The sequence below is a fragment of the Delphinus delphis genome, chromosome 2, assembly GCF_949987515.2.
Source record: "Delphinus delphis chromosome 2, mDelDel1.2, whole genome shotgun sequence".
NCBI classification, from domain to species: Eukaryota; Metazoa; Chordata; class Mammalia; order Artiodactyla; family Delphinidae; genus Delphinus; species Delphinus delphis.
The window spans coordinates 127,382,162-127,399,174 of record NC_082684.1 but is presented as its reverse complement, the minus strand read 5'-3'; the positions used below and the strand labels follow the sequence as shown (position 1 = coordinate 127,399,174).

Here is a 17,013-nt window from a genome sequence, read left to right as displayed (position 1 = left end):
GACTAAATATGGAGACAGTAAAAAGACAAGCTGTTGTCAGAGGTTTAGGTCCATAGCTTTCTTCAGATTCTCAGGGGAGTTGACGAGAGTTCTAAGAGAGGTGAGTCAGAAATCTCAATTTCCTCCTTCCCCTTTCCCTCTCCTTTCTTTCTTTTTTCCTCTTTTTCTCTCAGAAGTGATTGATTAAAATAGTATAACATTTGTTATATTGAATTTTATTAAAAACATGAGATTCAGTTGTGTCTAGCTTTTTCCAGAAGTTTAGGTTGCTTTGTCTTCTGTTGAATGTCTTGGAAACAGGCACAGTAAGTCATAACAATGGGATAGTTACCTGATTTTGAATCTTGGCTTTGTCTCTTACTTAGTGTGAGACCTTGGGTTTATCATTTAATTTAGCTAAACCTCAGTTTTCTCCTCTATAAAATGGAACTAATAATAGTAACTGTGATATAAAATTGCTTCAAAGATTAAATGAAGTATAACTGTATGGAAAGCACTTAGCACAGTGTCTGGCACATAGCAAGTATGACATGAATATTAGATGCCACTGCAGTTATTATTATCACTGCTGTTATTTTTATCAGTGGTACGTAAGAGCGCTGTATTTTGAAACTTTATACAAACTTATCAGCCTCTACAATTTGATATGCTTCTTCTACCTTTCTTCACAAATTTGGCAATTTTGCCATTAGTTTATTCACATTTTTCTGTGAGCATATTTCTTCACCTCTTTGTCTTTCCCACTATAATTATACCTAACATTATATGGGTACTACTGTGTGCTAGGTGCTATGTGAAATGCTTTATGAACATTGGAGCAGAAGTTGGAAGACTCGGTTCTGGTCCCAGTTCTGTCACTCAGCCTTTTGACTTGGTCAAGAAATTGAATCTTACTGATTTTGTCATCTACAAAATAGGAATAATAATATTTCAATATTTGTCCTGTCTTTATAGTTTGCTGTGATGATTAAATGATATGTTTTCAAAAGCCCTTCATAAAATGTAAATAACTGTGCAAATATAAAGTATTACTACTTTTGTCAAGCTTAAATGTCAAATTTGTATAGTACATTGCCCTTCAGATGGAATTACCTAGCTGTAGTTTCTGCCTTTCTGGAGTCTTTCTTAGTAAAAGCCTCACATAGACCAATCACGGAGAATAGAAACATCTTAACCTAAAAGCAGTTTTGCCTATTCTACATTTTAAGAAAGGTTGGTTAAAGTATTTGAATCATATACATATGGAAGCATGATAGGGTAAATACATAAATGGGTGAAGATGAGTTCAATTATTTTTGAGAATTTTATAAGATTAGGATCTGAATTCACAGGAAGCTACTAGTGTTTTGCTGATCACTCTAAGAAGTTTGTGAGGGAAGTATAATTCAGGAAAATTCAAGTTAATTTTAACTTTGGGTGGTATATAGGAAGAGAAATGAGGTGGTCTGGAATATTCGGTAAAGGGTTGTTAGCACAGGGCCTTGGGGTGCAGTGTAATGGGAAGTCAGTGGTGTAATTGCAGAGTTCTAACTGGAAGATAGTCTCCTGTGGCTATGTGATCTTGGACAAATCAGCCTCTAAATCTCAATTTTCTAAGCTGTAAAGTAGAGCTAATAATACATACTTTAAAATTTGTGTGAGTGGGTATTTGCCATCATGATTTATCATTTACTATTAGGGTTGGAAAGTGCTTGGAGAGCCATTGAAGCAAAGGTTTTGTGGGTTGTTGATGATTACTTTAAATTTTATTGCTTGAGTGTTGAGAATTTGGGCCTGGACTAAGGCTGTCAGATAAAATATTTACTAATTTTTATTTGCTGAGTCTGACAACCTTAGTCTGGATGGGGGACTGTGGTGGATGAGCAGTTCCATCTCAGTCTCTTAAGTGTGCATGTCTTTGTGAGTATATATGTTTTGTTTGCTTGACTTTTGATAGTGAAGATTCTATATAAACCGAAGATTGGCTATAAAAGATTTTTGAAGTATAGGAATCACTGTTACATTGAAGGCCAAAGCCTAAAATAAAACAGGAGAGTATTAGCTTCTATTTTGGATATTCTTCACTCTGGGGCTCTTCTATGAAAAGGAAAAACAAACAAGCTAACAGGAATGACATACACACATACAAAACAACCCAAAGAAACTTGAGATTGTTTGTTGTTGTAACTGTAGTACAAGGTTAGTATTTATTTATTTATCAGTTTAAGTAGCCACAGAGAGATAAGCAACTCCTTTGTACTTCTAGTGAGAAGTTCAGGTCTTTATGTAAACTGCACGCTCCTGTTTGTGGGGGAATGATTCTTTGGTACAGTCTATAAAAGTATAGAATATAATCTTGTATTTTCAAAGTCCGCCTGTGCAGCTCAGGAGACATTGGGTCATAGAATACTATAGTTACTTTATTTGGTGAGTCTGCTCTGTAGCTGATGCTTGGTTTTATTAATCAGTGTTCTTTTCTAGTAAATTGTTTTGTATTTATATATTTTTACTTTTAGTGGAAAAACGTTTAAGATAAAATTCAGTAACTGAATATAAGTATAGATATGTCATTTCTAAATGAAAAGAATATATACAAGCAATTTCAAAATGTTGAAATTAGTATCTGTTATTTGTTACTGTATGTAAATGTGCCATACACATATTTTAGTAAATCAGGAGCCACTTTAGTGCTCCTTTTTGACTGAGTCTGTTCACCATTAAAATCATCCTAATCTTCAATGAAACATGTAATTGACCTTACAAACCTGCCGCTTTTATTTAAGTTGAGAAGTTTTGTTTTGATGAATTCAGTGTGATATAAGCTAAAAAGAAGAATGTCATGTTTTTAAGTATTTATGTTGAAAAATTTGATTTATACAAAAATCCAGTTCCTGGAGGCTTTTAAAAAATACTTTTTCATGTTTTGTTTTATTTCATCAGAACACTACAGTAGACTGTAAAATAACGTCATCTACAACTGGAGATAAACACTTTGATAAAAGTCCCACTAAAACAAGGCACCCTCGGAAAATTGATCTAAGAGCTCGATACTGGGCATTCCTTTTTGACAATCTTCGCCGGGCTGTAGATGAAATCTATGTAACTTGTGAATCAGATCAGAGTGTGGTGGAATGTAAGGTAAGCTTTGCTTTGAGGCTTTGTAATCCATTTGAAGTCAGATTCTCCAATTTTTGCTACGTCTGACTTGATAATTTGCCTCAGTACACAGTACTTTAATAATAACTGTAGTCTCCATGCTATACGCTAGATCTGCTTAACTTATTCATCTTATAACTGAAAGTCTGTACCCTTTGACCAACATCTCCCTATTTCCCCTATCACTTGCAACCACTGTTCTACTCTCTGCTTCTGTGAGTGTGTCAGGTTTTTCTTTGTTTTGATTTTTCAAGAGTACCCTTGTTGTTGTTGTTTGCATTACCTACTTATGTACTTTTATATTCTGTGCAAGATTTGGTAGAAAGTTGTCTTGATACATAGTCCTAGGCAAGAAATTAAGGGATAGGTACACATATACACAATTTATTAAAAAATCTCTTATCTGTGTTCTCCATTGGTACTGTAGGTGGCATTAGTGAGATTTTCACATTCTTTGGTTTCCTGTTTAATGTCTTTAATTGGACATTGCTTCTTTTCTGTTGAGATACTTATCACTCTTCTAATTCACTGTGATCAGGGAAAAGTGAGATTGATGGCTAACCATAAACAATCCTGGGCGGGATTAGGATGTCATTGTAAGGTGTGTTTTCTAATTTTAGATAACCTTGTATTTGTAATAGTATATTAAACAGACACATAGCATAATATGGCTCTAAAAATTCACTAGAAAGTCTGGCCGTTTAGTAGATACAAACTATATACTGTATTAGTTTATACTAAATAAAATTATTTTGAGAAAAACCAGAATGATACATCATCATAGAAATATTACAGAGGTAGCTTCTGTTTCTACAGTGAACATGGTTGAAAATCCTGGAATTCATTGTTTAACCTTTGAAATGTCCGAAGGGTCAAAGCAAAGTTACATGTTGACACAACAGCTATGCTTCCTCTAAAACTGGAAACAGCCAAAATGTTTTAAACTAGCCTAAAAATATGACTCTTCAGAAGCAGTTTTCAGAATGAACAGTGGTTGAAATCACCCAAATTTATGCTTTGGTTGTCACAATTAATATTGTTACTATCATCATGTAAAACTTTTTATGTTTTAAGAAAAATATTTTTAAGGAAAATCATATCATTGGGGTGGAATGAATCAGCATGTTGTGGTAGAAAACACTATTGGATTTAATTTTGGGTTATAGTTTCTTATATAAAATGAGCATGTGGGCCTAGATAATCTTTAGGTCATCCCTAGAGATCAATAAGATCAGCAGATTCTTTGATTTTGTGATTAAAAATAACAAAAGGTTGACTGAAGAAATCAAATTTGTCAAATGTGTACTTCTTTATAGAAGTGAGTTGGACCAATTGCAGCCATGTCTCTGTGATGAGCAGAAACTCTTGCACCTATCTCTGATACTGTATTCAGGGAAGCTAGACTTGCCATAAGACAGTGTAGCTTTTTTTTTTTTTAAAAATTATTATATATATGCAATGGAATATTACTCAGCCATCAAAAAGAATGAAATAATGACATTTGCAGCAACACTGGTGGACCTAGAGATTATCATCTCTAGTGAAAGAGAAAGACACATACCATATGATATCACTTATATGTGGAATCTAAAATATGATACAAATCAACATATCTATGAAACAAAGACAGTGTAGCTTTTATTTTCAGTCCTGTCAAAGCTTTGTGAAAGTTTAACAGTAATAGAAATTGGTTGTGCAAGTTGTAGATTACAAGAATGGAGAAGATTTAAAAACATTTTTTTTTAATTTTTAACTTTTTATTATGAGAATTTTCAAATACAAAGTAGAATAATGCAATATAGGGACTTCCCTGGTGGCACAGTGGTTAAGAATCCGCCTGCCAATCCAGGGGACATGGGTTCGATCCCTGGTCCGGGAAGATCCCACATGCCGCAGAGCAACTAAGCCTGTGCACCACAACTACTGAGCCTGTGCTCTAGAGCCTGTGAGCCACAACTACTGAGCCCATGTACCACAGCTACTGAAGCCCGTGTGCTTAGAGCCTGTGCTCCGCAACAAGAGAAGCCACCACAATGAGAAGCCCACGGACCAAAACGAAGAGTAACCCCTGCTCACCGCAACTAGAGAAAGCCCACGTGTAGCAATGAAGATCCAACACAGCCAAAAATAAATTAATAAATAAATATATTTTTTTTAATTAAAAAAGAAAGAAAGAATGGAGAAGATTTTGACAGAGGAGTAGAAATGTGTTCTCTATTCTTTGTACTGTGTCAAGATGCTCAAAGGTTTATGCTGAGAAATAAAATCTGGGAGCTTAAAAGTTAATTTCATACCCAACTCTGCTCCTCTCCCCATCTAGGACTTACAGGTGGTGATGTAAAAATATACAGTTTAATATTTGCTTTATCCATGTGCTGGGTATATAATAACTGGAGTTCTATTTATGTTTTGTTCTATTCTCATTTTAAAAGCACTTCTATCCATTATCTCATTTGATTAGTACCACTGTAAGATGTATAACCCTCATTTTATAGATCCTCATTGTACAGGTGCCTTCAGCCTTTATTTTGTAGATTTACTGACAATATTTATCCTTCTTCGTGATTTTTGTGCAACGCCTTTGTTAAGTAACCACAGTTCAATTCTTTGTCTCATATGTAAAATGCAGTTAATAACTCCTGTATTATGTAATTCACATGATAAGTACAGTATGAAAAAGTATCTTAACTGTATCAACCAGGATTGCTGACCAGAGCCAATCTCTTTAATCAAGAGGCTAAAATTCTCATTTTTTTCGTTTAAAGGCATGCCTGTTATGCCATCAGCTACTTCACTGCATGACTTGCTAAGAGCTGACTTTTTCAGCAAAGCTGTAATCTGACCATCACCACTGCATTTCCCCTTCTTCCATATAAAGTGGGCTAGGGGGAGATTGCCTTTTGGGGAGTGCACAGTTAATGAAGTTTGATGTGGTGTGTGAATTGCTTGTGAAGTTTGTGTGTATGGCTGCAGGAAACTGGCATCTTGTTCTCTGGTTGGATCTTTGCCGTGCTGATTTTGGTGCCTGTGGAATATGTTGAGAGATTTTGGGGAAAAGCATACTGGGAACATATTGTACTTTCCATTCCCACCTGGGGGAACTGGATGTGTGGCTCTGGAATATTGGGGGCATCCTTGAATATAGAGAGTGGTACCTACATCTCCCTTAGAAGTTTCATAGCATAATAAGCTTGCTGGAGTAGCTCATGCCAGCTGGGCTTGAAGGGACTTTACGGTAGTATGCTTTCTTTGGAAGGAGATAGGATGGGACTTGTCATTGACCAAGTAAAGAGGAACCCCAGTGCATCTCACGATTTATGTGAGAGTAGAATTGTGTACATTAGTGAAGATGTTGGAGTAATAGGGGCTTCCTATGGGGACACTTGGTTAGGTAAAATATACCAACCTCTGTTGGAGTTGAGGCAGATACTGCTTGGGCAGAGGGAGCCAGGGTGAACCTGACCACTGCCTAGAGAACCATGAATGTTCCCTGTGCAGAAATTACCATGTACTGCAGAGATCAGTAGAGACCACTGACTTCAAATTGATTCAGAGAAAGATTAGGGGTGCATCTCTGCCTGGCAGCACTTGATTCTTTTGGTGGTCAGTATCACCTTAGTCCCTGGAGAAGGACTGGCTGATGACTGTAGTAGATCCATCACTGATAACTGGTGAGCTCTATAATAAGTAGGATATTGCTGTGTTCCCACAGCTGCCACTTATGGCAAGGACATAAGTTTGTGAATGTAGGAGAGTTTGAAGGGGTACAGAGGAGGGCGAGAGGAGAGACACAGTGAGGACGAGAGGAGAGACACCGTGAGGACAAGCTGTGTTCTTCCCCACCACAAGCATCTGCTAAAGCATGTAATTCTCACTTGTGCTAGGCAGGTTGTCTGTAGATGGGATTTAAAAACCAAGCTTTGATAATTGAATGTGACTGAAAAACTGTGGAATTTCACTGAGCATACTCAGCAGGTTTAGGATTCAACTGAGTAGTTAGTTATATGGGGGAAAAATAAAAGTATTCTATGTTTATATCTCAATAGTTGAGACTTCTCAATTCAACAAGTAAGGATCAAAATGAGATGTGAGAAAGTGCTTAGAAAGGTATGACACACAATAAAAAGAAAATCAATTTTATAATTAGATGAAAGGAGAAGTCACAGATGAAGAAAGAGGAATATAGGTCCAGGACAGAGAAAGAATCATCATAGAAGTAGGAAGGAGATAGGAGAATAGGAATGTCCCAAAAGCCATGGAAGAAGTAGGAGAGGTGCATAGGTTAAGAATGACTGCAGTTGAGAGAAAGCTTGTTCAACTTGGCATTCAAGAGGGATAAGAACAGATGGGATCAAGGTGGAAATTTGTGATAAGAATTTGAAATTCCATTTGATGGGTTCTTTGCTCTCTTTATTTTGAAAAGTAGGAGGTGTGGGGTTGGAAGTTTGAAGAGAGTGGAAAGGTCTGAAATAACTGTGATGGAGATGAAAGGGCTGACATATAGAAACCGATTGCCCATCAGCCTTGAAGGTCACAGTTGAGATTGGAAATTCTTCTCTTTCCTGTATCTTCAGTTTTCCTTATTAGATTCTTTTCCCATCAGCCTACAACATGCTTATTTCTCTTCTATTCTGAACTACAAAAATAAGAACAACAAGAAGAAACCCCCAAACCCTTTCTCTACTTTACTTATCCTTTCATCTACTCTCCCAGTCCCCATTTTCCTCCTCCCCTTCTTAGCCAAGTTTCTTAGAAGAACTTTCTACATTTGCTGCCTTCATTTCCTTTTCTCCTGGGTACTCATTAGTCTACTCCAACCTGGTGTCACATCCTATCAGAGCTCCTGTTAAGTTCTTATTAAAGTCACTCAGTATTACTAAGTCCAGTGGCTGTATTTCAGTCCCTTCCATGATCTCTGAGTAGCATTTCATGCTGTTGACCACTCCCCTCTTCTTACAGCACTCCCTTCTTTGGCTTTTATGGAACAACCTCTGCTAGTTTTCTTCCTCCTTTGTTGGCTGCTGCTTCTGCCTCCTCTTAGCTTTTTCTTTTCCACCTGACCTTTAGCTTTTGAGAAGTTATTAAGGCTCCTTTTAGACCATCTTTCTCCCTCTTCAGTTTTCTCCATGCCATGGCTTAGTTTACTATTCATTTTCTGATGATTCTTAAATTTATATGTCTAGCCTATATCTTTCGTCTGATTTTCAGACTTGTATATCCAACTTGCCTAGTTGGCATCTCCACTTGTATATTTCACAAGCATGTCAAACTGACGTATATAAACCAAGTTCATGGTAGCTTCCTTTGCCCCAAACCTGGAGATGTATTTCTCTTCCCCCCTCCTCCCTTCACCTCACACCAGCCACTGTCCAATGAATCAGCCTCTTTCAGATTACTTACTAAATCTTTCTGATCTGTCCACTTCTCTCATTCTCCACTGCTACCATTCTAGTCCAAGCCACCAGTAAAAAATGCCTGGATTACAACTGAAACCTTGTAACAGGATTCCCTGCACCCTTCCAATCCATTCTCCACGTTATAGGCAAAATGATACTTAAAAACCACAAAAATAAACTCTACTTTTATTTTTATTTTTATTTTTTTTTGTGGTACGCGGGCCTCTCACTGTTGTGGCCTCTCCGGTTGCGGAGCACAGGCTCCGGACGCGCAGGCTCAGTGGCCATGGCTCACGGGCCCAGCCACTCCGCGGCATGTGGGATCTTCCCGGCCCGGGGCACGAACCCATGTCCCCTGCATCGGCAGGCGGACTCTCAACCACTGCGCCACCAGGGAAGCCCCAGCTCTATTTTTTTTGATGATAGCACCTCAAAAGTTTCCCTTTGCTCTGAGCATTAAAATCTTCAGCATGACCTTAAAATCTTGAGTGACTTGATCAGTGCTAACCTCATTTCACACCACTTTTCTCTCTTCCCTTCTGCCTCATTTAAACCAGCCTTCTTTCAGTTAGTCAAACATGCCATGTGCTCACTAGTCTTCAGACATTTACACATTCTGATTTTTCTGCCAGAACACTAATCCCTCATTCTCCTTGCCCAGCACCTCCTCACCTCCCCCATCCCTTTTACCTAATTTCCTTAATTTAGATTTCAGTTTAAGTGTCACTTCCTCAGGGGGAGCCTATCCAGATATTTCAGACTAAACCAGGTTCCCCTATAATATACAGTCGTCTCTCAGTATCTTCAGGGGATTGCTTCCAGGACACCTCCCCCAACCCCTGCCCTGTGGATACCAATATCCATGGATGCTCAAGCCCCTTATATAAAATGACATAGTACATTCAGCCCTGGGTATCCATGGGTTCTGCTTGGGCACGTATGGACCGACTGTACTCTTAATACTTTCCCTAGAAGCACTTATCACAATTGAAATTACATAATTGTTTATTTTGTTGTTTTTATATCTGTCTCCCTTATTAGACGGTAAGCTCCATGAGGACAGAAACCATACTGTTTTGTTTACCCCTCCATCATCAGTTCTTGGAACTGGCGTTGAAACATAGTAAATGCTCTGTAAATAGATATCAAAAGGCTGTGTGAAGCAATGAGACTACGTAGAGTTTGGGGGTGAAGACACTGGTTTACACAGTGATGTGATTCCTCTCTCTCCTGAGTTATACTTAGCATTCAGTTGCTTGCTAAAAATGCACAAAGATGGTGGGTAGATGAATTAATCATGGGTAGGTATTTTTTAGGCAGATGCAGTGTAATTTCATTGGAGTAAAGGATTGAAGAGGGTGAGAGAGTAGTTGGAGTAGTGGACCATGGAACCTAAGCTGGATGGGGAAGGAAATGACTACTGCAGAAGCCTGATAGATGTGGAGAAAGTAAAGAAGCTAAGTGTTTGCAAATATCCTTTGGACATGGTAGGAATAGGTAAGGTGGATTCTCTCTAGATAGAAATTGATAAGTTTATATTTTTAAAGTTACTATTTACATACTCCAAATTATTATTTTTTTAATCTTCTTGATCTGTCAGACACAGATATTTTAGTCTCCCACTACTATTGCAGTTTCTTCAATATTTCCTTGAATTTCTGAGATTTTTTTTTTTAAGTTGCAAAATTTATAGAATTTATAGATTTATAGAATCATCCCATCTAGGCACACAAGTGCAAAAGTCTAGAAGTGCAAAAGAAGTTTTTGCAGCAAAACAATAGGCTGGAGAGCCTTGGATTGTAGGAGAGAGAAGGGTGGAGAGTGAAGTGGTTAGAGGAGTGTCCTCAGAGGCTTTGACCTGGAGACAGGGAGCCATGTTAGATCAGTTGGGGGGAGCATCGAGGATGGGCGGGCTCTGGGAGAAGACCTCCTCTCAGGCTGTGCATTGCTAATTTGGGGCATTGCCACAACGAAGTATACTCTGCAGTGAGCACCAGAGGGAGGCCTTGAATTTGAGTCCCTAGGAAAACATCTTCATTTAATTCCATTGTTTCTATTGGAAAATCAGATTTAACTTAAGGCAAAACTTTTAGGTAATAACCTGCTGTAGGAATAAGTATTACATGCATGTTTACTTTATCATAATCTACTTTCAATTAATATCACACTGTTTCATGAAGAGTGTAAGGACATAACAACAGCACAATTCCATTGACCTACTCCACCTTTTATGTTCTCATTGCTTATATTTTACTACTCTATACACTGGAAGCGTCTCAATTGCTTAATTTTTGCTGTAAAAATCGATGGTCTTTTACAGAAATTTGAAAAGAAAATACATAAAATAAAGGTACTAAGATTTTTTAAACCATTTTGCTGCCTTATTATTAGTTGTATAAAGGATCATATGAGTTGTATTTTCATTGTGAATTTAACATTTGTGAATTCTGTTTTGTGTGATGTTAATATTATAATCTCTCTATTTTTGGTTTGTTTGATTTGCCTATTGCCCTTTAGCTCGGGTATTGCAGTTTGTTACAAAGAACATGAGATTCTGCACAGGGAGAGTAGGCTAAGAGTTCACCTGTGCATTTATGGACTAGGCTTTGGTTACCTTACCATTGTTTTACATTAATAACTATCTTTCAAAAATTTAGTTTTTATTTATTCAGTATATGTATAAATTGTGAAATGATCACCACAATAACTCTAGCTGACATTCATCACCACACATAGTTACAATTTTTTTTCTTTCTGGTGATAAGTTTTAAGATCTACTCTCTTAGCAACTTTCAAATATACATTATTATTAACTATAGTCACCATGCTGTACATTACATTTCCTGAACTTCATTATTTTGTAACTGAAAGTTTGTACCTTTTGACCAACTTACCCATTTCACCCACCTCCCACCCCATTAATAGCTATCTTTTCCTCTGTCTGTATCTGGTCTTATTCTAGTTATGTATTCTTTGCTGTTTTTCATTCATTGTACGCTTACAGTAAAAATTTGCTATCTTTATTGATTAAAGAATAATTACTCCTATGTGTATAACATTTCCTGAGACATTGTTTTATGATTCAGTGTTTAAGTTGTAGAGGTAGATGAATTGTTATTTTTTAGTGTATTTAACATGACACTTCATTGATGATATCTTCGTTGCTAAGTCTTTGTTCCTTGTATTTGGTTCTCATTTATTATAATCAATAGAGAATAGATTATTTTTCTTTGGGGTATTTGGAATAACTTAATAACTTGATCCCACAATCACCATGTTGTAACTATTACTGGGGTTAGTCAAACCTGACTTATCTGGGCTAAGTTCCTAGTAATGGTAACCTAGTTCTTAGGAGTAGCCATCAAACGATATTATACTTTCATTTTAAAAGATTTCTTCCTGATTTCTTTATTTCTGTTAATGACCACCACTCTCCCAGCCACCCATGCTTTCTTCTTTGTCAGCTTCAAAGTTCCTATTCATTTGTTTTTTGCATTTTTTTCCCATTCACACATCCCCTCCCTGTTTCCTAGTGTCAATACATTGCCTTTTAAAGACCCTTATTACTCTCTGGTGAACATTTTTCTTGTCCTTTTGGGTATGTCCCCGTCTCATTTTTTTTGTTGTTGTTGTTGTTTCTGCTTTTGTAGTGCTTTTTACCAATGACGTTAATCTTTCATTTTTTCTTATTTTTATTTTAACATCTTTATTGGAGTATGATTACTTTACAATGGTGTGTTAGCTTCTGCTTTATAACAAAGTGAATCAGCTCTACATATACATACATCCCCATATCTCCTCCCTCTTGCGTCTCCCTCCCACCCTCCCTATCCCACCCCTCTAGGTGGTCACAAAGCACTGAGCTGATCTCCCTGTGCAAAGCAGCTGCTTCCCACTAGCTAGCTATTTTACATTTGGTAGTGCATATATGTTAGTGCTACTCTCTCACTTGGTCCCAGTTTACCCTTTCCCCTCCCCGTGTCCTCAAGTCCATTCTCTGTGTCTGCGTCTTTATTCCTGTCCTGCCCTTAGGTTCTTCAGAACCTTTTTTTTTTAAATTCCATATATATGTGTTAGCATACAGTATTTGTTTTTCTCTTTCTGACTTACTTCACTCGGTATGACAGTCTCAAAGTCCATCCACCTTGCTACAGATAACTCAATTTCATTTCATTTTATGTCTGAGTAATATTCCATTGTCTATATGTGCCACATCTTCTGTATCCATTCATCTGTCAATGGACACTTAGGTTAGGTTGCTTCCATGTCCTGGCTATTGTAAATAGAGCTGCAGTGAACACTGTGGTACATGACTATTTTAAAATTGTGGTTTGCTAAGGGTATATGCCCAGTAGTGGGATTGCTGAGTCATATGGTAGTTCTGTTTTTAGTTTTCTGAGGAACCTCCATACTGTTTTCCATAGTGGCTGTATCAATTTACATTCCCACCAACAGTGCAAGAGGGTTCCCTTTTCTCCACACCCTCTCCAGCATTTATTGTTTGTAGATTTTGTGATGATGGCCATTCTGACTGGTGTGAGGTGATACCTCCTTGTAGTTTTGATTTGCATTTCTCTAATGATTAGTGATGTTGAGCATCCTTTCATGTGTTTGTTGACAATCTGTGTATGTTCTTTGGAGAAATGTCTATTTAGGTCTTCTGACCATTTTTGGATTGGGTTGTTTGTTTTTTTGATATTGAGCCACATAAGCTGCTTGTATATTTTGGAGATTAATCCTTTGTCAGTTGCTTCGTTTGCAAATATTTCCTCCCATTCTGAGGGTTGTCTTTTCATCTTGTTTATGGTTTCCTTTGTTTTGCAAAAGCTTTTAAGTTTCATTAGGTCCCATTTGTTTATTTTTGGTTTTATTTACATTTCTCTAAGAGGTGGGTCAAAAAGTATCTTGTTGTCATTTATGTCATACAGTGTTCTGCCTACGTTTTCCTCTAAGAGTTTTATAGTGTCTGGCCATACATTTAGGTCTTTAATCCATTTTGAGTTTATTTTTGTATACGGTGTTAGGGAGTGTTCTAATTTCATGCCTGTACATGTAGCTGTCCAGTTTTCCCAGCAGCACTTACTGAAGCAGCTGTGTTTTCTCCATTGTATATTCTTGCCTCCTGTCTCAAAGAGGTGACCATATGTGCATGGGTTTATCTTTGGGGTTTCTATCCTTTTCCATTGATCTTTATTTCTATTTTTGTGCCATACCATACTGTCTTGATTACTGTAGCTTGTAGTGTAGTGTGAAGTCAGGGAGCCTGATTCCTTCAGCCCCATTTTTCTTCATCAAGATTGCTTTAGCTATACGGGATCTTTTGTGTTTCCATACAAATTGTGAAACTTTTTGTTCTAGTTCTGTGAAAAATGCCGGTGGTAGTCTGATAGGGATTGCATTGAATCTGTAGATGGCTTTGGGTAGTATAGTCATTTTCACAATGTTGATTCTTCCAATCTGAGAACATGGTATATCTCTCCATCTGTTTGTATCGTCTTTAATTTCTTTCCTCAGTGTCTTATAGTTTTCTGCATACAGCTCTTTTGTCTCCTTAGGTAGGTTTATTCCTAGGTATTTTGTTCCTTTTGTTACAGTAGTAAATGGGAGTGTTTCCTTAATTTCCCTTGCACATTTTTTATCATTAGTGTACAGGAATGCAAGAGATTTCTGTGTATTAATTTCGTATCCTGCTGTTTTACCAAATTCATTGATTAGCTCTAGTAGTTTTCTGGTAGCATCTTTAGGATTCTCTATGTATAGTATCATGTCATCTGCAAACACTGAGAGTTTTATTTCTTTTCCGATTTGGATTCCTTTTCTTTCTTTTTCTTCTCTGATTGCTGTGGCTAAAACTTCCAAACTATGTTGAATGTTAGCGGTGAGAGTGGGCAACCTTTTCTTGTTCTTGATCTTAGAGGAAATGGTTTCAGTTTTTCACTGTTGACAACGATGTTGACTGTGGGTTTGTCATATATGGTCTTTATTATGTTGAGGTAGGTTCCCTCTATGCCTACTTTCTGGAAAGTTTTTATCATAAGTGGATGTTGAATTTTGTTGAAAGCTTTCTCTGCATCTATTGAAATGATCATATGGTTTCTCTCCTTCAGTTTGTTAATATGGTGTATCACATTGATTGATTCGCATATATTAAAGAATCCTTGCATTCCTGGGATAAACCTCGCTTGATCATAGTGTATGAGTCTTTTAATGTGCTGTTGGCTTCTGTTTGCTAGTATTTTGTTGAGGATTTTTGCATCTGTGTTCATCAGTGATATTAGCCTGTAGTTTTCTTTTTTGTAAATCGTTGTCTGGTTTTAGTATCACCATGTTGGTGGCCTTGTAGAATGAGTTTGGGAGTGTTCCTCCCTCTGCTCTATTTTGGAAGCGTTTGAGAAGGATAGGTGTTAGCTCTTCTCTAAATGTTTGATAGAATCACCTGTGAGGCCATCTGGTCCTGGGCTTTTGCTTTTTGGAAGATTTTTAATCACAGTTTCAATTTCATTGTTTGTGATTAGTCTGTTTATATGTTCTATTTCTTCCTGGTTCAGTCTCTGAAAGTTGTGCTTTTCTAAGAATTTGTCCATTTCTTCCAGGTTGTCCGTTGTAGTGGCAATCGGTTGTAGTAATCTCTCATGATCCTTTGTACTTTTGCACTGTCAGTTGTTACTTCTCCTGTTTCATTTCTAATTCTGTTGATTTAGGTCTTCTCCCTTTTTTTCTTGATGAGTCTGTCTAGTGGTTTATCAATTTTGTTTATCTTCTCAAAGTACCAGCTGTTAGTTTTATTGATCTTTGCTATTGTTTCCTTCATTACTTTTTCATTTATTTCTGATCTTTATGATTTCTTTCATTCTGCTAACTTTGGGTTTTTTTGTTCTTTCTCCAATTGCTTTAGGTGTAAGTTTAGGTTGTTTATTTGAGATTTTTCTTGTCTCTTGAGGTAGGTTTGTATTGCTATAAACTTCCCTCTTAGAACTGCTTTTGTTGCCTACCATAGTTTTGGATTGTTGTGTTTTCATTGTTGTATGTTTCTAGGTATTTTTTGATTTCCTCTTTGATTTCTTCAATGAGCTCTTGGTTATTTAGTAGCGTATTATTTAGCCTCCATGTGTTTGTATTTTTTTCAGTTTTCTTCCTGTAGTTGATATCTAGTCTCATAGCATTGTGGTTGGAAAAGATACTTGATACGCTTTCAATTTTCTTAAATTTACCAAGGCTTGATTTGTGACCCAAGATATCTATCCTGGAGAGTGTTCCATGAGCACTTAAGAAGAAAGTGTATTCTGTTGGCTTTGGATGTGAATATCTGTGAATATCAATTAAGTCCGTCTTGTTTAATGTGTCATTTAAAACTTGTGTCTCCTTATTTATTTTCTTTTTGGATGATCTGTCCATTGGTGAAAGTGGGGTTTTAAAGTCCCCTACTATGATTGTGTTACTGTCGATTTCCCTTTTTATGGTTGTTAGCATTTGCCTTATGTATTGAGGTGCTCTTATGTTGGTTGCATAAATATTTACAATTATTATATCTTCTTGGATTCATCCCTTGATCATTATGTAGTATCCTTCTTTGTCTCTTGTAATAGTCTTTATTTTAATGTCTGTTTTGTCTGATATGAGAATTGCTACTCCAGCTTTCTTTTGGTTTCCATTTTCATGGAATATCTTTGTCCATCCCCTCACTTTCAGTCTGTATGTGTCCCTAGGTCTGAAGTGGGTCTCTTGCAGACAGCATATATACAGGTCTTGTTTTCATATCCATTTAGCCGGTCTGTATCCTTTGCTTGGAGCATTTAATCCATTTACATTTAAGATAATTATCAATATGTATGTTCCTATTACCATTTTCTTAATTGTTTTGCCTTTGTTATTGTATCTCTTTTCCTCCTCTTGTGTTTCCCACCTAGAGAGGTCCTTTAGCATTTGTTGTAAAGCTGGTTTGGTGATGCTGAATTCTCTCAACTTTTGCTTGTCTGTAAATGTTTTAATTTCTCTGTCAAATCTGAATGAGATCTTTGCTGGGTAGAGTAATCTTGGTTGTAGGTTTTTCCCTTTCATCACTTTAAATATGCTTTGCCACTCCCTTCTGGATTGCAGAATTTCTGCTGAAAGATCAGCTGTTAACCTTATTGGGATTCCCTTGTATGTTATCTGTTGCTTTTATCTTGCTGCTTTAAATATTATTTCTTTGTATTTAATTTTTGATAGTTTGATTAATATGTGTCCTGGCGTGTTTCTCCTTGATTTATCCTGTATGGGACTCTCTGCGCTTCCTGGACTTGATTGACTATTTCTTTTCCCATATTAGGGAAATTTTCAACTATAATCTCGTCAAATATTTTCTCAGTCCCTTTCTTTTTCTCTTCTTTTTCTGGGACCTCTATAATTCAAATGTTGGTGTGTTTAATGCTGTCCCAGAGGTCTCTGAGACTGTCCTCAATTGTTTTCCTTCTTTTTTTGGCTCTGCAGTGGTTACTTCTAC

General features: G+C 36.9%; 1 protein-coding gene across 1 annotated transcript in view; it reads left to right on the top strand.

The window, feature by feature from the left end:
- The window catches only part of SCAPER (S-phase cyclin A associated protein in the ER), a 493,174-nt gene that overhangs the window by 63,591 nt on the left and 412,570 nt on the right, over positions 1–17,013 (top strand). Inside the window, exon 5 of the mRNA XM_060005554.1 lies at positions 2,920–3,117. Coding sequence (XP_059861537.1) covers positions 2,920–3,117 — 198 coding nt within the window. The remainder of the gene's footprint in view (positions 1–2,919; positions 3,118–17,013) is intronic.